This window comes from Hylaeus volcanicus, chromosome 5, assembly GCF_026283585.1.
Source record: "Hylaeus volcanicus isolate JK05 chromosome 5, UHH_iyHylVolc1.0_haploid, whole genome shotgun sequence".
NCBI classification, from domain to species: domain Eukaryota; kingdom Metazoa; phylum Arthropoda; class Insecta; order Hymenoptera; family Colletidae; genus Hylaeus; species Hylaeus volcanicus.
In genome coordinates, this window is record NC_071980.1 from 18,017,797 (window position 1) to 18,040,711 (window position 22,915).

The 22,915-nt window shown below is 40.8% G+C and overlaps 1 protein-coding gene and 1 long non-coding RNA gene across 2 annotated transcripts in view; one reads left to right on the top strand and one right to left on the bottom strand.

Moving 5' to 3' along the window:
- LOC128876964 (uncharacterized) overlaps window positions 1–22,915 on the top strand; it is a 426,442-nt gene that overhangs the window by 368,143 nt on the left and 35,384 nt on the right. The window contains exons 4-6 of the mRNA XM_054123829.1: window positions 3,730–3,864; window positions 19,398–19,607; window positions 20,711–20,971. Of these exons, the coding sequence (XP_053979804.1) occupies window positions 3,730–3,864; window positions 19,398–19,607; window positions 20,711–20,971 (606 nt within the window). The remainder of the gene's footprint in view (window positions 1–3,729; window positions 3,865–19,397; window positions 19,608–20,710; window positions 20,972–22,915) is intronic.
- LOC128876967 (uncharacterized) lies at window positions 8,792–13,662 on the bottom strand. Its single transcript, XR_008457163.1, has 3 exons — window positions 11,124–13,662; window positions 9,510–11,010; window positions 8,792–9,444 (listed from the first exon to the last, which is right to left on the bottom strand). It is a non-coding gene; the product is annotated as an uncharacterized LOC128876967 (long non-coding RNA).

Below are 22,915 nucleotides of genomic sequence, written 5' to 3' on the forward strand. Positions count from 1 at the left end.
ATGAGTGGACTTACTTACTCGTAGAATCTCTAAACCTACGGCATAGTCGATACGGGGTTCAAATCTGTTGGCGCCAGTGTATGTTCAAGGATTGTACGAAGACAAATAGCTCGACGCTGTTTGGGTTTCGCAGAGTGGATGGGTTTCCTTAGGACTGAATAGGTATCTTGACATAAGACAGGTGAAGGAACGGTCCGGACCTCGGGCAACGACCACGCTGGAATCAGATTCAACTGGTCCCTCGGAGCTACTGGAGGGTTAACCCTACCGCATCGTTTAACTGCTGTTAAGGGCTGAAGGGATCCACGCAATCTCCGCGTCGTGTGCACCTTACATGTAGACACAGTTATCTCTGTTATATTTTTTTTTCGTTGCAAGCAGAACAAGCAAGAAATATAAAGGTGTACATATTGGACTATTAAATATGAAGGGGTAGTTTAGCGATGAATCAAGTAATTATGTCTTAGGTAGCAAGTTCGCATATTATTTTCTGACGTTGATCCAATTCCTTATCAGAACCATTAGATCAAAAATGTTCTGACTTAAATTGAAAAACAATAAGACAGGCATGGTTAAGACAGCATGGTTATCTCATTAAAATATCATCAAACATCTACGTTACAAAATACTATTTCAGAAGAATAAGGAAGCCAAGAATACTTTTTCATCGAAGAAGAAATCTGGAGTTTGAAAAATACTAGTATTCCATACATCTACTTGTTAATTAGCATCTACCAGGTACGCATCGCAAAACGCCTGAAAATCCATCACCTGGTCACCATGGAAACGCCATTTCCTCCAGCAATAACTTTCCTCCGCGCTCTTCGCGTTCAGTTTCCATCGCTATTTTCATCTGGCGTTTCGACGCCCCCTCGTCGTGGTCTGTTTTCAGCCCCTCAGCTGTGTCGCAGCTAAAGTGAACTTCCTGACTGAACTCAAATATCCGTTATGATCTGCATCCTCGTTGGGTTTCGAGGGAGAAAAGAGGGCAAGGGAAATAAGGAATAGAGGGGCTGGGAACGCATCAGCGACGGGGGTCGAATGTATACACACGTTTACTCTTTACGGGGGCACAAGAGGGTGGTCGGAGGAAGGTGACAGGCCGACTTGGGTGGTGAGACGATGCGAAAAGGGCTCAGTCGGTGCGCGTGAAATTCACTTCGCTGATATCGTAATAAATACTAGCTTTCCTCCCTCTCCGGATTGGAACCTGCTATCGTTCGCGAATGGGGGGAAAAGGGGAACCCGGGAAGCTCGAATCAACGTCAAAATGGAAGCTACAATGCTGCACTCCTTCGCGAGAGACCTTCCATTAGGATTGACAACGCGGGGGAAAGTTGCCTAATGCGTATCAGCTACCTATGGGGTTGTAACACCTCTTCGTTGCATTTAAATATTCGCAGAAAAGCTTTCGAGTATAGGAATGCTATTATTTATTCACGCTTCGATTCTTTATTCTAATTATCTTTAGAAACTAGTATTACGATATCAATATTTAACGAGATGCAAAGATCTTTATAAGTGAAGAATTATGAAGACAGTCGTGTAAATTTCTTCAAAGGAAAAATTCAGCAGTAACAAAATGCTCCTTAAAAGTCGTTTCTTCTATTAATAAATGAACGTGTTTATTAGTATCTAAAACAACGTTGTATGTACCGTGACATTTTACGTCCTTAGTCGATGCAAGAAACATGAATATTGAGACGGAAATTAACATACTACACGAGCCCCAGGAATACCTGCGTCTTACCTGCAGGATTTACCTTGTCAAGATGCGCGAATATGCGAACGAAAAAGACAAGGTACATAAGGGATAAAGATAATGCTGCAGGTCGAGGGGCTTGGTAGACTGGCAGAGAGATAAAAACAGACAAAAATGGACGCGCATGATCCCCCCGAGGAAAGGTTCTTGGTCCAGAAGCTTCCCGAACGATTATAACGATTTTCACGGTAAACATTTGCCCATAGCTCACGCTTGCTGCTGCGGTTCAAGTTAAATTGCCTTCAAAATTGCATCCCCCTAGTGGCGTTGCGTTATAATGGTAACCCGGCCACCGACTCGGATCGCTCGCATAAATTTCAGCCTGGCGAGCTTTGCCAGAACTCGCGGCGCGTTGCACGTGCGCCCATAATTGAGCGAGGATAACGATAAACAGCAAGTTTTATGCAGATGCGTCGATGATGATGACGGTGACGATGATATTTTGCGCGAAGGCCCCTCGATCGTGCGATTTTCCTGTTTCCCGTTTTTCAGCTGGATTGATATACTGTCTTTTCGACCCCTGTTTTGGGAGGGCTCTAATCCACGTATATTAGGCGAATATTCGAATATGGAGGGTGATTTTTGGGACGAGAAATACGCCGAGCATCAACTTCGTACTTCAATTCATCTTCTCACAAGGCTCGTCTACTCGTCAAAGTTCAATATACGTTCGCGTCTCTGTATTTATCTGCGAAAGGTAATTATCGTTCCAACTGTGAACTGAGAGCAAACGGAAGCTTCAAATGAGAAGTGAGAGAAATACAAAACGGGGGTTATGTTGGCCCATTTACGTTTCCCTCAAAGGTGAATACAAAAAATATTTTTCCCTTGGAAATAAATTCCAATTAAATTCGAATTAAAGATTAAAAATGTAGTTAAAATCTTACTTTTATTTACTATTTATTATTCAACGCGTTGACTGCCAAACCCAGATTTATTTTCTTCAGCAACTCACCTTCGGAATTAACCCCCTCGATTTATCAACAAAAATTCCTATCGCGTTAAGTAAAATATTCCCGACTTCGTCGCCAACATTAAGCTAAATAAAAGAAACAACCACGACCCCATCGCGAAGTTCACAATGTGAACACATGTCTCTTCAGCTTTCTTATTCCGCTGCCAAGGGATCGAGCGAATACGATCAACGAAATTTCCCTTTACGACCATCTTTTGCGCCATCTAATCCTTCTCATAAAAGCGTGTTCCCAGGATGCAGGAGAAATCTCGGGTGTGCGCCGCGAAAAAGTTGGAGGGAAGCTGCTGAATGAAAGAAACGATACGGTCGGGTGGGAAATTGAGGCAGAAATTCAACGCGAGAATTCCGTGGTAAAACACGCCGAATAAATAACATTGTGTTGGCTTTCTTATACGTTTCTTTGTCCTGGATTGATTCACGGTGTTAAATCGCGCTGCTTAATCCTCGCGATATTCGTATTCGTCGCTATTTTGTTTCGCCTCTGCGAATCACGTTCAAGCCGGTAAATAGCTTACCCTGGGGGAAGGAAAATCGCGGAGATAAGGGGGATGAAAGGACAATTTAATTTCGTATTTGGCGTAATTATCGGAGAAGCGGAAAAAGAAATACAATATAAAATGAAATCAACTGTAATTAATTTATTATTCAGAGAAAGTCTTAAAATGTGAACCGCTTTGCAACTAAATGAAGGTTAATATATAGTCACACAAACTATACATTTCACACATTAATTGCAATCAATTTAATTTCACATATGAAGTCCTCACAAACTCTGATCAAATTCTTATATGGAATTCTCAAAATCTAAAAGCTTTCATGTCGATCCTGTTGGTAGTTCAATTCTTCGAGTTATTTCTGTGAGAAGTAACGTATCGATGTTAAAATTGATCGGTCGAGAACACGATAAGAAATTTTCTAGAACGTAATGTATTGTGCTGTACGTTTCGTACGGTTCGCTGAATTATTCTGACGTTACTTTTCTGTTTTCCAGAGCTTGCCACAAACCCCAGCTGGCGGTGTCGGTGGAAAAGGAAGCGGAAGTGCCGGCGCCGGTTCTAGTATGGTCAATGGTTCCGGTACCGATCATCAGGATATTCGTGACGGGGCTGCTTTAAACACAGAGCACGTGAGTAATTTCATTCCTCGCATTTTTTTCCATCAGTCATATTGCACGAGGGAACGCGATCCATTACTGCCATTGATTTTCTGCGCTAAACGGTAATCGATTTTCTGGATTTTCCAAATTTTAATATTTCCTTTACTTTCAGAGTAATGTAGATAAGAATATTCTGGAAGATGTAAAGAATATTATTTATTTTTCTATGACCACTATTTTGAATTAAATAATTATCTTCATCGTACTTGCAGAGCAACAAATCATTGCCAGTTTAAAATTAAATGTACCCTATATTTAATTGTATTTTAAAGACGAAGATGAAACGTTAAATTAGTGATTAGTTCCAAATTATTTTACAAACCTTCTCGACCGGTCAATTTTGATCGCTCGAAACGATTTGCTCGAGCCAAGCAACACGCTCTCGTTAGAAAACGGTCTCGTAGAAATTTCGTCGCGTCCCCAACTATAGACCGACCATAGTAACGGAAAAACCGGCGAGTTCCTCGGCCGAGCGAACAAGAACAAATCGCTCGTTTCTTCGACAATGATTGCCGTTACTGTTCTTCGAAACTTCCTTAAAAGTACCTCCACGAGAAAAGTTTCGCAGTGAAAGCAACAAAGTGAGTCATTCGCCGTGCCGCGGCGCATTGTTTGCTTTCTTTTGCCTTATTTCACGGCTATCCTTATACAACCGGATAGTGGGATCCCGGGGAGAAATAAACGAGGAAAGAAACGGCTTCGAACATATTCGAACCATTCGGGAAAATCTTCGCAATTCCCTACTGGCAGACGACAATCGATAAATACTGGTTTAAATCATCTGTCGAAATTAGTGGAAACAATCAGACGTGTAATAGATTCACTATTAATTATGCGATAACTTCTGTGCTTAATTTTAGGGTTTAGGTTTATTGAGCCTAATAAACTTGTGGTACCTATCGAAGAAACATAACGCAATTTTGTAAAAAATATTTGAAATATGCAGTATATGGTGGAATCATTGGGGCCCATTTATTGTTAGGATCATTTGTGACCCAGGCACTTAAACAATATTTTATTCTTATTTCCAAACAAAAGGTTCCCTAAAAGAAGCTTCAGTATTTGTTTCTTAATAACAAATGCGCCATCAACTTTCACGTTGAATAATAATCCTGTTAATTCTCGTTTATAATAAAAATGTCGACTATATTCCATACCAATCATATTTGATTAAGAAACAAATTCCAAAAGCTACATTTGGAAAACTCTATTCTTACCATTTACGAAAGAGCACTGCCCATTAATAACACGAACAGTCCATATAACGAGTACTGAATCTTATAAATCACGTGATTCATAAAGAATCTCAGGTACAGCCCCAAATCCAGGCCAACAGTCCTCGCCAGTACACGAAATTGCGGACTTATTAGCGTAGCCCCGATATCGCGTTTCCATCGCGGCGGTAAAACATTCCGTGGCCGATCGATTCGATCAACAGGATTAAAAAAGTCTGGAAGACAGTTCAATCGGAAATCGGCTGGACATAGCCCGGGAATCCCGGAATTAAGCGATTACTTCCGAAGTTAACCATTGTTCCAGCCAGTCCATCAATCGAACCTCCCCTATTCCAGCCTCTCCCTCGTTTCCAGCCCTCGCCGCGATCCTCCATTCCGATTTTCGCGCGTTGATCCATTCGCACGGAATTAAAACCTTTATCTACGTTTCTCCGCCCTGCTTCGTCGAGCTGCGAGCAGCGAAAACGGACGAGAATGAGAACCGTGGATGAGAGGAGGCGGGAGGGGAGGCAGAAACGGTGGACTTTCCATCGATGAAGCTTTATATAGCTCTTCAGCTATGCCCGTCGAATACCTGCGATCGTTTGTTTCGGAACGCTCTCGGTCTTTCGTTCCGTCTGATAAGCGACGTCAATTTTTACGTCACTTTTTTATGACTTCGCTGGCCCTCTTTCATGGTTTCATCGTTCCTCCGAGTAGGTTTCATCGTGACCCTTGGATTGGCTCTCGCGAATTCCTTCTTTCAGGTGACGATTTATAGAATCTTCTACGTGTTGATATAGGTTGGATTTTGTAGTTAGTGTTAGAATTGTATTACAGAGGAACTAGCAAAGGAGAGTGTATTAAAGTTGAGCTCGTTTAATGTGATTAGGTTTGGGTGGTGGTTGCACAAAAATATTTGGCACGTATTTTTTTTCCTTGGAGTAATTGTTCGTGTTGATGCAGTGAAAATAATCCTGAAAGATGTCTCAATTATTATGAGTGTATTTAATTTTACAGTGATCTACAAAAATCTGCATAACATTTATGCTATTCCTCATCGAGTGTCGATGCTACCATGTACAGATTTTATGTATTTATGGTAATATGAAAATCACATGTAAATCATATTGCAGGATATGTTTCATAAAATACCCTAATACCACTAATATTTCATTTTCCATAAGTCTGCGGATTCTGAATGAATTTACCATATATTTTGCATATTTGTTTGCCTCATTAGTGCACAGAATCCACCAAAGCCCAGCTGCGTGAATAGAAAATTGAATTCCCAATAATAAAAATTATTTTACCTATCACGATCATGAAAATACCTTAAAAACTTCACTAACCTTAATTTGCTAGCCTCCTTTTAAGAGCCTATACCGACCTACTATTCCTAATTATACCCTACCTTTGATCCTCCCCTCGATTTTTCTTTTTCCGTGCCATCGTTGAATTTTTTACTCCGGTTAAATCCATCGTCTCGTCTTTCAGTCTTAAATCCCATTTTCTTAATTCAGAATTTCACTGTCACGATGTTGATACTTTTATCGTTTACAGCTTTCCGCCGTAATTCTGACATAAATCCACTCTCGTATTTCTCGTTTCTCCGAGAATCTCCTTCGTTATATAATTCCTCGCCTTCAGGCTCCTCAGTTTTTCCCCCTTCTCCTCACATTTCCCTGATAAGCCCTTTTTTGTTTCTGGGTTGGTGTAAAGTCTTTCTTACGCGCAAACAAAGCTTCCCCAAAGCTTTATCTTTTCTATTCTCGCTCCCTTCGCATTTCCCTTGACGATTTTAATTCGTCCCCAGTGTCGTTTCTCTGTTTTCTTTCACTCTGCCTTACGTCTCGTTCCGTCATACTCGTCCACGCTGATATTTTCCTCTCTATTCCATTCGTGCGCCGTTTTTTCTTTTTCTGAAACGTCGGGGATCTTTCTCGCAATTTTCGATGATGTACTATCGATTTACATGAGACAGCAGAAAAAGCACGCCTTCGTCAAATCCAGCGTTGGTTATATGGATTCTATAATCGAAAACCGAGATAGGGCCAGAGGAAAATGAGAGGGGCGCAGTCGAATATTTCATCTTCGCCGAGAGGCGAGAGCTTTCAGCAAGTCATTGTACCTCCGAGGTAATATTTCGGACGACTTTTGTGAAACAAGCGTATTGATATCCGCGGAAAAATCGTTAGGGATTCCGATATCCATATTTTCCGCGAAATACGTCATTGAAATCGTTTCAGCTCCCTCTTGAGATACGTTTCATGTAATTATAGTCGTTATAGTTACATTTTTCCACTAGGATTCCAACCCTTTTCGTGCGTAGAAAGATAATGAAATCAAAGTGAAGTAAAAGAAAAATAAGGAGAATAGGAATATTAAAATTCCCAATTGAATTAAAAATAGTTAAAGGAGGTATGTTAAGAATTGGAAATATTGTATTGAAACACCAAAATATGATGAAGTGAAACTCTCAGAGCTCATCATAATTGACAAACTTGAAGCACGAAACGAAGTATCGATTACTTCCTCGACTACTCCCAAATAATTATCTGAAGCAAGTTATTAAATATACATAGTTTGCGGTAGCTTGAAGTTAGGGAATTAAATTTAAGTAGTTGTCTTCGTTGAAGACAGTACTTAACTTTACATGCAAAATTATGAAACACTTCATGTAATTCTGACATTATTTAATATTTCTGAAAGTAATTGCACTCGAAAACAATTTATATTGTTTCGGAGCACGTCTAATATTACCATCAAATGTAGTTAATGGTGGCCCGAAGTTAGAAGGTAAAATTTTACTCGTTATTAACTCCAGCTTTCATAAAGTATAGAATATCTCGCTTACTGATGCGCGTACGTCAACAAGGTATATAACAAAAGTTACTGAAAATTAAATTTGAAAAGCTTCTCGTTCTAGACAAATTTTTGATAAAATTAATAGTAACCGAGATATCGACCCTTGATATTATAAGATTCCTACCAAGAGGAGGGTTGTTAGGGCACCACATATAAAATCTGCAATATCTTGCTTACGGTTGTACATAGACTAAAAATGTACACAACAAAAATTGTTGCAAAGTTTATTAGGAAATATTCATGTTCAACCCAAATCTTCGACAGAATTAATAATAATCGAGATATCGATAATTTACTATCGTACAAAAGTGAGAATCAGCGGAGTTTTGTTAATTTGTCCTCCAAAACAAATAAAACGAAGTACATCGTGTATCAGGAAGTTCCGAAATAATTATAGCTTCGTATTAGTGTTTCCCAACTCCGAGAACGTCGAGTAGTTCGCGCAGTTTTCTAAATAATAAGACGCAGCGAACGCGATGGTTCGATAATTCCGACTACGCCGAAACTAAATCCTGTCGACTTAACCATATCTTCATAGGAGTTTCCTGCGTTTCGACTTATCTGAGTAGGGCAGTTAGCCTGTAACCATGCTGACTGTGAAGTTGCTCCGTACTTCCCCTCTGTTAAACACGCTCACTAATTCCTTAATAGGAGAAATCCTTAGAGTACTCGGGATCTACGAACTTGCGCTAGCAATTTCCGTGCTCTAGCGTGCAACGCTGTCAATTTACTTATCTGGTAATTGTCGCGATTACTGGAAACATGATTGGTTTATACATATTTCATGCAACTATTTCTATTGGTTAGATTTTTAATTCAATTTTATTTATTTATCTTCGTTTAACGAAGCTAGTTACACTTGCAACGTTTTTAAGGAAATTGTATCTTAATCTCTTAAATTTTCTCATAACATGAAACTCCATTTACGTTGATTAATATCACTTTAAAATATTCAAAGAAGAAATATAATAAAATATTTATAAATTGTATCATACATATAAAAGGTCAATAAACATAAAAAACTAATATATTGAGGATGAACAAATTATTTCCTTAAGAAGAGTTTAGATACAACCCCTGCAGTAAGCAATCATTCGATTATCGAACGCAACAAATATTATCTCTTTGTCGGGAAAGGTTAATTCACCGTGGTCAGTGCTAATGAATCTTCAATTTATTAGGACAGAAAGAAAATTTCAAAGGCAACCCAGCCAACGGAATATCCACCGAGTAGTCTTCCAGGCAATTATCCTTGAACGTAGGGAGATTTTTAAGCGAGAATATTACACTCTAAAGCCCGTTCGTCGTGAAAATAGTCAGAACAGCGAGCAGCCGGAAAATTAGTCCGGTGAGAGTGGAGAGAAGCCTTGGAAAACCGGAAGTACCAAACGACGACGGCCCGTGGCATCGCTCGGCCGAGCACGTACACATCCGGCTGTTTTATTTTCGTTGTCGCGCGCCACTGGACCTACGACGAGGAAAAAACTAATTCCGTAATTGCGATCCAAATTTCTTTTGCGCGAGGGAACTTACCAACCCGCGCCCATTCTTCCTTTCCCTCCGTCTTCAAAAACATTCCTCATCTTTGGTTCTCGGCGATCCTTTGTCTCCCCCTCCCTTCAGCCTCCTTTCTTTTTCAAAAAAGAAAACTCTTCTCTTGCACTTATTTGCCACCGCTTCCATTAAATCCCGCTTCTGCTTCCGTCAATCCAGGCTCCGTTTTCCGCCTTACTTATTTAGGTTCTCGTCATTTGCCTTGGATGCCAACACGACTTTCTCTCTCGCTTTTATACCCTTTTGGTGATATTTAATCTCTCGAATTATTTCTTCTTGTCATTTCCAATTTTAATTCTTCGATTAATTTGGATGGTTACCCTTTCTTGTATTCTTTTTCACTTGTGAGTAATCGTGAAACATTCATAGGAATTTTCTTGTAAGGTGTCCTATTTTGAAGGATAGTATAACCTAGCCGATCCATCAATACAAGAAAGTATTTTTCGACATATTTCCATGACACTCTATACGATATAATGGACTCGATACTTTTAAATCACTTTTTTGATAAGAAAGTCAACACATTGGATATTTCATGCAGTACTACAAAAAGCATAGAAAAATGATTTAACTCTAATCTACTACACTCTCTAATTTATTCGAGCTAAGTTCCTCCCGAAGAATGCGAAGAGATTCAGAATTTTTCAAGACTTAATAAATCTCCAGGAACATTTAAGAGTGGCAAGGCTTTCGAGGAACACTCAACTTCTCCTATTACGACACAGAGGGTGAGGAAGTTTTAATTTTTTAATTCCTCTTTAAATTGATGTTTTCTCTATTTTCTAGTTCCACGAGGTCCCCGCTTATCGCCGAACCGTTCTTTTCTCGTTTCCTCCGGTCGTGTTGCGCTCTTTGGGCACTTTCATCGAGCCACGGCTCGGATCCTTCCTTTTTTCGTCTTCATTTCATCTTTTTCGGACCACGCTCTAATTCCCTTCGGTGTTCTTTGCCTCCTTTTGCCGCGTCGTCGTTTCTCAGGATGCAGCGAAACCACGCCGCCGCTGGTCGCCCTATTTCCGTTTCGCCGATGCACCGACGGGTCCTTATTATTTAAATTTTTAGTCCGTGAAATTGCCACCGAGCCTGCCACAAAGGCAATAATCGGACGGATGTACACGAGTACAATGCGAGAGGGATCACTGTCGTGGTCTTTGTACGTTGGCGTCGCGTTCGAGTCGACGTTCGCGAATTCTTGCACGCGTACCTTGCGCGTTGAATTAATTCTATTAGTGGGCTGAGGCAAATTTCAGAGCTGAAGATAATTGTTCACGGAGTGCACGTGACATTGATCGTACAAACTGATTTGGAGGTGCTGACGAAAGATTTACATGCGCATTTTGTTACTTGAACTGATTAATCGCTTGAGTACGACTTCGAGGCGATGTCTGACCAATACTCCCTGCATCTACTTGCGTTTGTATTTCCAAACTTTGATCGAGGTACAGTATTTTCGCTTCTAACTAGTTTAAACTATTTGAAACTAAAATTCATAAAACACATATGTATACATCTATTATCGTTGACAATCGTATCGAAAGATACGTCTGATCAATTCTCCCTACTTCTACTTGAGTCAAGCTTCGTGAACATTACCTGCGGTTCATTTTCTTTTCCAAACAAATTCTCAATTGAAAAATCCTCATAAGTGAACAATATTAACAGAATCTAACAGAAACCTATTTAGAAACCTGAATTTAATTATACCGCCTCATAAATCTCCCCCGTGACGATTAAAGTGCCACCATCATCATTCGAAGTTACTCCAGAATATTAAAAGTGATCGTAACTTCTTTTTCCCCGACGAAGCACGCCACTGTTTTTTTTTCCTTCGTATCCCTAGCCCCCATTGTCTTTTTCTTTGTTTGCTCTTTGTCTGTCCTTGCCGAAAGCAGGAAATGAAAAACGCAACGATTAAACGAGGCCAGGCAGTCGAATTAAAGTTTCATTAACCATCCCTCTTTTAGGCTGTGGACTCTTGTCCTCGGCTTGAGCGTCTTGGTGTGGTAGTCTCCCTTTTTATGGGTCACGCCAGACGGTTAATACCGGAGAGCTTGAAGATGAGTTATTCTACGTCGGATCATGCAACTTTTCCGGCTCGAGAATTGCTATGGAATGTTTCTATTACTTTTTTTCGACGGTGGCGCGACGAACAACGTGAAAAACATTTAATAAAACTGTTCTTCCCGGTGACGTAGACTGCATTTAGACATGAATGCCATGTTTGACTTTGTTCGGGGTTTTATGTAGTTGTACGAGGAACTCTAAACTAGAGTTGGACATATTGCGCTGTCTGAAAGTTTAGGGACACTTTTATGAAGAAGTAAATACAATAAATATTGCAACAAAATTGCATGCATTAACGCGTTCACTGCCAGACTCTTGAAAATTTCTACTGTGATTAAATTTTGATTACAGACTATTTGAAACTGCGTGATGAAACATTTATTGAGGTATTTAGTTTTGTATCTTCATCAAAGTTTAAGTATTTCATTTAAATTCATTTTCTGTGACTTTCAGAATCAATTTTTGTAGTTGTTGAATGAAAAGCACTGTTATTAGTGATATTTCATACTGTATAAACCTAAGGTTGTTAAAGAGGTAATTCATATCTTGTTTATCGAGAGAAAATTCCTTTGAAAAAGCACTGGAAAGGATTGCCACTGTAACTAATATTGCATTAAACGAGAACGTTACCCTATAATAAATCGAAATGTTTTTAGCGTCCTCAGCCCCTCTTTAAATGTGTTTAATGACATTGAGAGGGACGAGAAGGAGAGGATCGAGAGGGTGGTAGTTGCAGGATGTAACGACGAAATAGAGCTGAACGTTTTATTAAGCCAGATACATAAAAACCGCGACGGAAGGGACGAAGGCGTGGAAAAAGCATGGGGGTGGTGCGCACCGAACGAAAACAATGGAAAAGAAGAGAAAACTCGACGCTGTATAACAATGGATCCCGCCAGCGTGGCTCTGAATTCGCCATCCTTTCGGCCACCTTCCGCACCCCTCGGCCGCCCTCCATTTTTCCTAACGCATTGCTCGGCACTTTTTTCTCTTCCTTCAGACGGTATAATGTGGAAAGCGTCGGAAAATGCTCGCCGCTTCCGTGACCGCACCCCCCTCGCGAGCTCAAAGGCGATCGCTGGGACGCTTTATTAAAGCCAAAGCTAGGTGTTAAGCAGCCGACTTAGCCGCGTTATTGTCGTGGCTGCGTCGAAAGAAGGGCTCGCGCGAGACGCGTGCTTTATACTCGGAACAATTGTCCTCGACGCGTCGACTGCCACGCGAGTTTACAACAATCACCGATACTCGCGCGATTCCAGACAATGCCGACAGGAAACCTGTAAAATAACAAGCACGCCGAGGCATGATCTGACGTCTCTATTCTTTGTACTATAATGTGAACGTCTGTCGAGGAACAGGCATGGCAGGCAACGTTTTGAGGAAAAATTGCACTATGAAAAGGGTCTGTCGATTATAAATCTCCAGAAGTGAAGTGTTCAACCATTTCGACGCCCGCGAGGAATATAGTTATTAAATAGATGCTCTTTTCTTTTATATTCTCGTCTTCCCAAAGCTATAACCATTCATATCACGGGTCGTCCAGTTAGCCTGATCGCGAAGTAACGAAGCTTGCCCCGAAACTGATAAAAAATAAAACACTACCCCCCTAAACCTAAAATCGACTTGTTTAAGAAGTTACTCAGGCATTGCTATCACAAATGTTATGTTCCTTCCAGTAATATCCCTGTAATCAGACCAGAGGCGTTCATAATTCGATTGAGCCGTCGCAGGAAAGTACAGGGCCAAAGTATAGTCCTGTCGAAGGACCCGGTTGGCCAGCAAATTTTCCCCGAGTTATGCTTTCACTCGGCAGCTCGTAAACTGCAATCTCTGGCCTCGCATCGTTACGTATTTCCTCCCCTTCCTTCCCTTGTTGGAAATTTGTTATCGTGATCACTTCGACCCCTCGTTCCATCCAATTTCCTCAGAATGGAGCTACGGTTCGCCTCTTTGAAACGAAACGGACGTCCGTCGCGAGCCGTTCCTGAGGGTCGTGCGATCGCTCGAATTGCGACAAGCAACACGGAAATCGCGAGCGCACGGCGAGCACCGCGCGACAAAGGAGAACGTATACTGCACACGAGCACGATCGTCCCGTTGGATCTTGCACGAGATTGCTACTTACCCTCCCCCTCGAAGCGAGGCCAACCCTTTCCGCGCATGTTCAATGGGGGAGACGCGTATAAATCGTCACCGGGCCTTTTTACGCTCTATCGCGCTGGAATGCAGCGATATCTCGGAGAGGATTGATCCGAGCTATAAAAATAAATGTATGGTTACAAATTGGGGGAGGGATGTATATATTGGGCTCACTTTAAATGTCTTCTTGAAGTGGAGTGTTTTTAGTAGGCAGGGGATAGTTTTATTTCTACTGTTTTGTATTTATTAGATTCTAATATATTTTTAATTCTAATGTGATTAGTTGAAGGTGCTTTTAATTTTACAAGACAGGTCTTTCCCTCTTATTGATATGTCACATAGAACAAATAATAAATGAAGACTTTATATGATTGGATCGAATTTGACTTGTATTGATTTTGTATCAAGCATGAATTTTTCTTGAATATCTGTTTCAAAAATATTTTCGTTATAATAGAACAATGTAAATAAGATTGCAAAACTTCTAAGGATTTAAAGGAGAAATTAGTCCATCATTGGTGAAACTATACGTCAGTCTGTCATGGATCTTTGTATGCGTGAGGCTTCACACGTGCGATGGCAATCTCTCGAAGCTTCTGCAAGCTCAGCTCGGGCGCGTTTGTGGGCTGAGCTTTTTCATAAACCCTCCCGTAAATTGCGCGCGCGTTTGATTGATATCAGAGAAAGAGGGAAGGTTTCTCTTTATTTCGGTTGAATTTAATTCCACCGGATGGAAGTGTTCATGATGAGGGTTGGGAAATGGAATATTATTCATTCCTCGTGACCCTTAGTTTTGGGCTAATTTTCTTTTTTTCCTTGTAATGAATTGACCATTGTTGGATTATTTGCCCTCTGAACTCTTTAAACCTACTGTACATTGTCATGCAATTACCTTGAAATTATTTTTCAAAAGAATATAATTCATTTTATAGAATAAAAAAGGTTTAAATATACGTCTTCGAAGTTTTCAAACATTTTTAGAATTCGTGTACATCATCGCGTACATACAAGGACTTTAATATTATTTTTTAATTCTAAAGAATTAATTTCTTAGGTAAATGTTTGAATACGTGTCCCCGATATATTTCAATCTCCTCGGGCTTCCTGGACATTGTCACGTACGTGGACTCTAAGATTACTTTTCAATTCAAAATTATTAAATTCTTGAGATAATGAAAGTTCGAATGTGTGTCTTTAATGTTTTCTCATCAGCTCCTACCTGGTTACGTACAAGAACTCTAAGATTGTTTTTTAATACAAATTGTACTTTAGAAAATTGGTAATACCATACCACCATCCATGTTCACTGTTGGCAGTGCGAGTGGAAGTAATTGATAATAGTCAGAAACGTTCCTTATGCCGTACTCGAGCGCCGCAAGTAGAAGTAACCAGCACTGGTCAGACACGTCGTTGAAATTCTCTTCAGTGATACACGTGCTCAGAGGACAACTACGATAAGTCGAAATTCTTTCAATTAGGGACAATTGAAATAAATTATCTAACTAATATTCCATTTCTCCATTTAGGCTATTAAATTTCCAATATTCTAACATGCCACGTTTTGCTTCTAAAGCATAAATATTTGTCCATATTTTTTACATACGTCGACCAAAATTCGAATTTTTCGCCTCAACAGAATCCATCTTTCAACCATTATTCCCAATTCATCGATCAAAACCCCGCCTTCCATCGATCCCCTGCCATTCATATGCTTGTCTCGTTTATTTCATTTCTACGTTTCCTTTCTCGACTCTCACACCGCTCGGACGCGAAACGTCCAATCTTTTAACGCCCCCGTTCACTTTGAGTCGACGTTTTATTTAAAATCGAGGACAGTTCAACCACTGTCCTGTCGCACTTTCCTCGATTCCCGACCAATTAATTTCGCTCAGCGACGTTGCCTCGCTTTGTTCGGCAGCTTCTCACGTTCACCCTCCGTATACATCTTTCCAACGGCGAAAGGTTTCTGAAATAAAAAGCTCACGGGGGAGGCTCTCTAATGGATTCCATCAGCCTGGATAAATTTCGTTCGATCCTCATCGCTCTTGAAGATTCTTCATTATTTTGCAATCACTTATTACAAGCGCGTCTCCACGGTGCTCCGAAGGATGCACCGCCCCCGCAATTTATCCCCCCCCCCCCCCCCCTATCGATCCTTCTCGGCTAATACGCTTCCAGACGGAACAACGCGCGAGCTTGTGTCAAATTCTGTCGACTTGCGACCTTTGTACGTCCATTACCTCCTTGTTTAATCATCACAGAAGACTTTTTGCGAAGCACTCAACCTCTAAATTAATTCTTCTTCTTGGCCACAAAATTAAGGCAGAGGTTTGATAAAGTACAAAACATATGATTTATTATTAAGATTCAGAATTAAGTATGAAAATATCCTCCATACATTTCGTAGTACTGTGTTGCAACTGATTAAAAAATGAGGCGAATGATACACTAGAAGCGATGAGAATTAAATGTTGCTGCACTCGATGCTCTTCGATTTGTAATTCGTTTCGTCGATTAATAATTGAACCGAGTAAAGTAATTGTTGAATTCTTTATGGGCTAAACCATCGGGCCACCTACCACAGGAAAATTGCAACTTGTTACCGAAAGAGGGAGCACAAATGCTTATTAGGGAGTTTCGCATTAAAGTATAATTAGAAATGCAATGAAATTGCTCGAGTCGCGGTTAAAAGAAGAGAAAACGACGAGGAGAAATTGTACAAGGGGATGGGGGATAATAAGAAGTCTAGGCGATTTCCAGCACGAAACTTTCCAGTCGTTTGCTTTATTGCCTCCTTAAAACGGAAATCGTCGCCGCTCGGTTATAGCTGTCTACTAATTAAGACGACTTCCTCGTCATTGTTCCTCGGCCGTTTTCATTTTATACGACGAGTGACACTGTTAGTATGGAGAATTCAATAGCGATTCGAGTGGCTGCGATATTCATGCAGTTCGACACTCTCGTTTCGAAGGCAAGTTCGTGGAACTGAATTCGACGCTTATATTCAGGTGTGGACATTTGTAAAAGTGTTTTTAATGAGCTTAAAGAGAGTTATATTCTACACGAAAAAAATTGAAGAAATTTTCCCTGTACCTTCTGTGATAGGATTCTCTTTTCTTCTATCTTTCTTTTATTTTAGTCATTTTCATTTATTTTCTATTCACCATCAGACTTCTTACTGTCTTTTTTAATAAATTCTGCTGAATATTGAAAATGTATTTGAATATATGTTTCCATCTTCTGCTTTAATTGTTAACATACCAATTAAATCCTTCCAATTTATTTTACATTAAGATCTATTAACATCCAGCTCCACAAGCCTCGCGGAAGCTAACTAACGACCACGTTTCTTCGTGACACCAGTAAGTGCATAATCCAGCGTTGTAGTACACGTGAACTTGCATGCTTTTTCGTGCACCTAGACAAATGTAACCCCTCAAGCTCCCAACTTGAGAGGAGGGGTGGCGGAAGCTTCTAGCAGTTCGCCAAGGGGATCGATGCTGGAAAGAAAAACCGGCAACCGTAGGAAACTCGGACAGCCCGGTGACGTTGGAATGTTTTATAACGGGTGGACCGCGCGCGTTTTCTTCGTGTTTTCTTTCGTCGGCCATACGCCTCCTCTTTTCCCGTCTCCTCCCCACCTCTTCCCCACCGAAAACAGAAACGACGCTGGCTCGAGACGCGCTGAATAGCACGCAATTGTTACGGCGGCGACAAAAGTTTAGTTAAAACGCGGAGACCCGGTTTCGCGGATTTGTTTTCCGTCTTTCTTCGCCCACCGTGGCTCGCAATGAAACGCGCGCCATAATTGTTCGGAAAAACGGATTTCGAAAAGGGAGCACCGCTAAGTGGAGTGTGCTCCGACTACGCGGCAAAGGTTGGCCGCATGAAACGATCGGAGGAAGAACTCAGAGTACGTCGGTTATTCCTTAAAGTAAAGAGCGTTGATAGGGAGGGAAGGGTTGAATGGAAGACGAAGTTATGCCAGGAGATGACAGATGAATTTTTAGGAAACTATACAGGTAGTTACAGGAGAAAGTTCTCCTTTTTTCAATCAGTTTCTTGATTTTTTTTGCAACCAATGTAGTGGATATAAACTTTTGAAATTTAGCACGTTTATCTGTACGTATATATAGAAGATTCCCTTAAATTTTCAATTGTCTTGCTCAATTTGTTTACAAATTGCGTACAATATTCTACGAGTCCGACACTGATGAATGAATAACAAGGTAAATTAGGTAAATAATAAAAGAAAATTGATAAATGGGGACACTTTACACATACTACTAAGTATGTAAATTTAGTGGCTCGACAAAAATAGAAACTAACTAAAATAAACCATTCGGTACAAATATTTGAAAGACTTCGAACAACAAAAATATTAATCCAGAAAAACAATGTATCTTCTTAAAACCTGCACTAATGCCATTATAAAAATGATAAAAACCTAAATCTGAAAGAGTCCAACGTCAGCTGTGCAGAGAAAGTTTGCAAGATTCCCTTACAGCGCCCAAATCGTTTCGAATTGGGGTGAAACGGTCTAAACTCCGGGACATAAATTTCGGAACGAAAGCTGCAAGTTTTTCGTCAAACTCGTGCCCCGTAGGGTGAACGTGTCCTCCTCCCCCCTTCCAATGACAAGTTTACGAGGCAGGAATTCTGCTTCGTCAATACTGTATTAGCCCGCGATAAGTTTAAGCCATTTGAGTCCTCGGTGAATTATTCGGGCTTACCGGTCGGGGCAACTTTAACGGCTCGCAGATTTAACAGGGGCCCAGGTACAAACTTTGCTACGGGGCCAACTGAAAAGCTCGAGGTATTCGGCCGTGGAACTGAAACAAATTTCTAATTTCGTACGCGTACAGACTTGGAAGAGTTCTCCGTCGTTGCAAGGATTAGTGGAACGGTGGACAACGACAAGGGAGGAGGAGCAAGTTTATTCATCGTTTTGGATATATTTCGTCGATCCTTCTATTCTATTGTTGGAACCTCGAGAGACCTTCTTGGAACACGTTTGGACATTTTGAGGGGATGTTCAACCTTGTTTTTTGGAGACAGTAATTAAAACGGGAGACGTATTTATTTTTGTTGACCAGCTAATGGAATTGGTATAATTAGTATGCCTGCTTGTAGTGACTGACAGGTCATCTGTTTTCAAACTTGTTCTATAATTCTGTGTTTATATAAGCTGTTTTATTATTCTGCACTTATTTTTATTCCTGTCAAGTATACTCTTCAATACTCAAATTAAAATATTCATGAAATGTTAAATTCAAAACGAAGTATTTTTATCTTGGTAAATGAATCACAGAATAAAATATTTCGACTATAAATTCCACTAACTAAAATATACGTAAATTCATATAGAATATATCCACTACTTCCAGTCCCCCTCAAATAAAATACAATTTTAAATACTTACTGCACCGAGCAAGATATTCCATTTTAATATTAACGCTTGGAAATAAAATAGACCATTTGATACTTAAAATAATAGTTCGTCCAACTTTCAGTCAGCCACCTGCAGACTTCCAAAATCCCAAAATGTTCCCCCTGCCCTGATACGACACGTAAGCGTTTCTCCGTGCAGCACTCAACGAAAATCTACCCCTAAACTCTCTTCATCGTTCTCAATCAATTAACCAATTTCATGTTTGATTCCAGGCCCTGGTTTATCGGGACGGGAACCTCGTCTCCGGGTCTCTGGAGGCCCTGGTGCAGCACATGGTGCCCACCGAGGAGTATTATCCCGATCGGGCGTACCTCTTCGCCTTTTTGCTGAGCGCCAGGCTCTTCATCAAGCCGCACGAGCTCCTGGGCGAGGTCTGCGCCCTCTGCGAGCATCAGCAAAACCTGAATGGAGAGGGTGGCAAGGTGAGCCACGAATCCCGCGTCCCACAAAAGCCCGCCGAGAGCCTTCCGGGCGTGCACTTTACGGCCACCGCGTGCATTATCGTTTCATCGTCTCGCAGACTCGACCCCCTTTTGCATTCACCCCCTCCGGAGAATCATCCCCGGCACGCTTCGCTCTCGTTCCGCGTTGTAATAACGAGCACGCGTATCCAGGCCAGAAAAGTCTTGCTCGCAAATGAACTTTTCCACCAACCCCCTCTGCTGGCCTCCCTTCACCCCTATTCTATTTTTTTTATTTCAATTTGACCCTGCTTTGCGCTATATTTTCGGGAACGCTATTCTCTTATTTTTTGTTTAATTTTGCTACGTCATTTCCCGCAAGTTCTTCGGACTTGCACGAATTTAATTTTGTCTATTTTGAGTTTGAAGCTCGGAGAATTTTTAGAGTTCTCGTCTTTCGGATGGTTCTTTATCGAGAAAATTCGATAATGAAACGTCTGCTGTTCCGTAGAAGATCCCAACGTGTCCGTGGGGGATTAATAATGAAGTCTCAAAGACCCACTTGAATCTTCCAATGAACGGTTCACTTCAGCTTTCCTTCAGACGGAGTAGCTTCTTTGTCTTCGCCGGTGGTGATCTCGCAAAACGCGACTACTCCCATCGGGTCTACCTTTGTCTTCTCTATCTTCGTTTTTAATCCTCTATTGCACGATCTGGACACTCGGGAACCGAATGAAAGCACTTCCAGTGAATCATGTTTTCTTGTCGCGGCATTTAATAATCTAGACTCCGCCATTTATATCTTAATTTATAAAATAAAATTCACGCAATAGAGGGTTCGTTAATTCAATCAATTAGCCACACCATCATTCTTCGATTTCTTTCTCCAATCCTGATGCTCTTTTATATTCTCATCCATACATATTCAGTAATTACTACATTATAAAATATCTTAATTCATTTCACCCTTCGCTCTTCTTTTCCCTTACATTTGCATTCATGTATTCTACAATTATCGTACTGTTCTTTTGATACCCACGTTATTATTCTAAACAATGATTGTACACCGAGGATGGCTCAATTCAACCCAGAGAGACAATTGAAAACGGTTTGGCGTGTTTCAGGAGCGTCTACAGCGTTTCGTTCCGCGACTGGTGCAACTGCTGGCCGAATGGACGGAAACATTCCCGTACGATTTCCGGGACGAGAGGGTGATGGGTCACGTCAGGTCCATCACGCAGAAGATCGCTGCGGTCGACGCTGCGGCCCGGCAGGAAGTTTCAGCGTTGCTGCAAAACTTGCTGCTACGACTGACGGCCCTGGAAAGGTACGAGGAGGGTCTGGCCAGGCTCGCGACCGAGGCAGCTACCGACCAACTTACACAGGTACGTAAGTTTACTACAAAAGCGCATTACGATCGTCGAAACTCGCTACCGGGTCCACGGTTAAATCCTCGGTTCGTTTGTTCCGTTTCGAGACATTGAAAGTAGGTAACTTTTTGAACAACTTTCTGGATTCGTTTGGAGATGTCGTTGACGTATAGAGATCGTTTATTATTTAAGGATTTCGACCTCTTTTGATCGATTTTATGTGAAGATGGTCGGATTACTGAATTATTTTTAAAGAACTCTCCAAAATTAAGGTTGAGTGCAAATTTAGTTAGGATAGTTTTCAATATTTAATTTAGATTCATAACGGTGACCTGTAAGGTACTTTATATTAATAATTGGAATATGTACATAGTTGGACAACATTCCTTTATGAATCCAAGCTAATATTCTAAGCTAATATCCAAGCTAATATTAAATCTCAAAATAAATCATTTTTCCGAATTTGCATTTAGCTACTAAGAATAGGTAATGATTCCCTATTTTTCTCAAAACCTTTTCTGAATTCCAATCTGTTTATTATGTCCCAAACCTAATACACCTCTTTTAATTAAAAATTGATATGAGTGCATAAAGCGCATTTTCATTTCGACTTCCATTCGCTCCGTCGGATCTCCTGATTGTTTATCTCGTGTTACCAGTATTAATTCGTTCGCGTACACGCGCCAATGCCTCGATCGTATTTATCGGGGTTCAGTGGCGATTATTCGGTTTACTGTAACTGCGTGAAGCCTTCGAGAACTTCCGGTATAATGAACCGATAATATTCTGTCTACGATACTCGGTGCCCGCCCGTTTCCCTCGTTTCGTGCGCCAATTCCATCCTCTCCCAGCATCAGGCCCTTGTTTCGGTTTAAATGGTCCTCGTTGACGCTTGTATCGATTCCATGCGCACTTTCTGCTATTTGCATATGAGCCACTGTTTGCATAAGATGCTCTTAGTTATCCAAACCGCAATGGAGTCAACACCACGAGCACGAGACTTATGCAAATTTTTCATTCTATGATATTGAAAAGGGTTTCCAAAAGGGATGGAAAATTCTATCTGTTTTTTTTTAACAAAGGATGCCTATCAGTGTAATGGACACTTAAACGACATGTTATAATACAATTTTCATTAAAGTCATGTAATAATTCTTCAGTAATAATTCTTTTCATTTTCTCGACCAATCGATCCCTTAAGATAAGAAATTCACGAAGACCTATATTCAGTTGACTGAAGTATTCCAAGCATAATCATTTCATGTCACTGTTAGTATTCTTACATTCGTAGTAGTATTATTAGCCTTCAACCTATTGATTAAATAATTCTCAGGTATACTTCTACCCACGTTCTCCTCTGTCAAGGATTAGTCTTGACCTTTTCGCAATACCAATCGATTCCTTTGGACAACAGATTTATACTCCTATCTCTTCCATTATCTCAAATATTTATGAACTCAACATAATCCCTGCCAGTATCTTTACCTTCGTGATATTACACCCTCCTCGACCCATAGATCAGCTTCCCATCCCCAAAAACCACCCCCATCTCCGTCTTCATCCCTGTTCACTCAGAACCAGTTCGTATTTTTCTGAAAACCCAATCGATACTCAACGACAGATTTGCAGACGTATATATTCGTCCAAGTACTTAAGAACTTGATCCCGCTGACGTGATCCCTTCGCAATCCAGTATCTCCGCTCGTACCTTGCATCTGTATATATAACTATACCTCGATACCACCCAAAGACGATTTCTCGTGTTTCGAGGAATGAAAGTGGCTTCTTTTCTCCTCGCCAGGCAATCCTCCCTCGAAATCGATTTCCCAGCCACGCGCACCCTTTTCGACAGACGTTTCAATATTTTACCTTGGACCTAACCGCGACATCAACGACACGTCCGATTCGCGCAGCGTTCGGCTACGCGTGAATCCTGTTTGTACATGTTATTCGCATTCC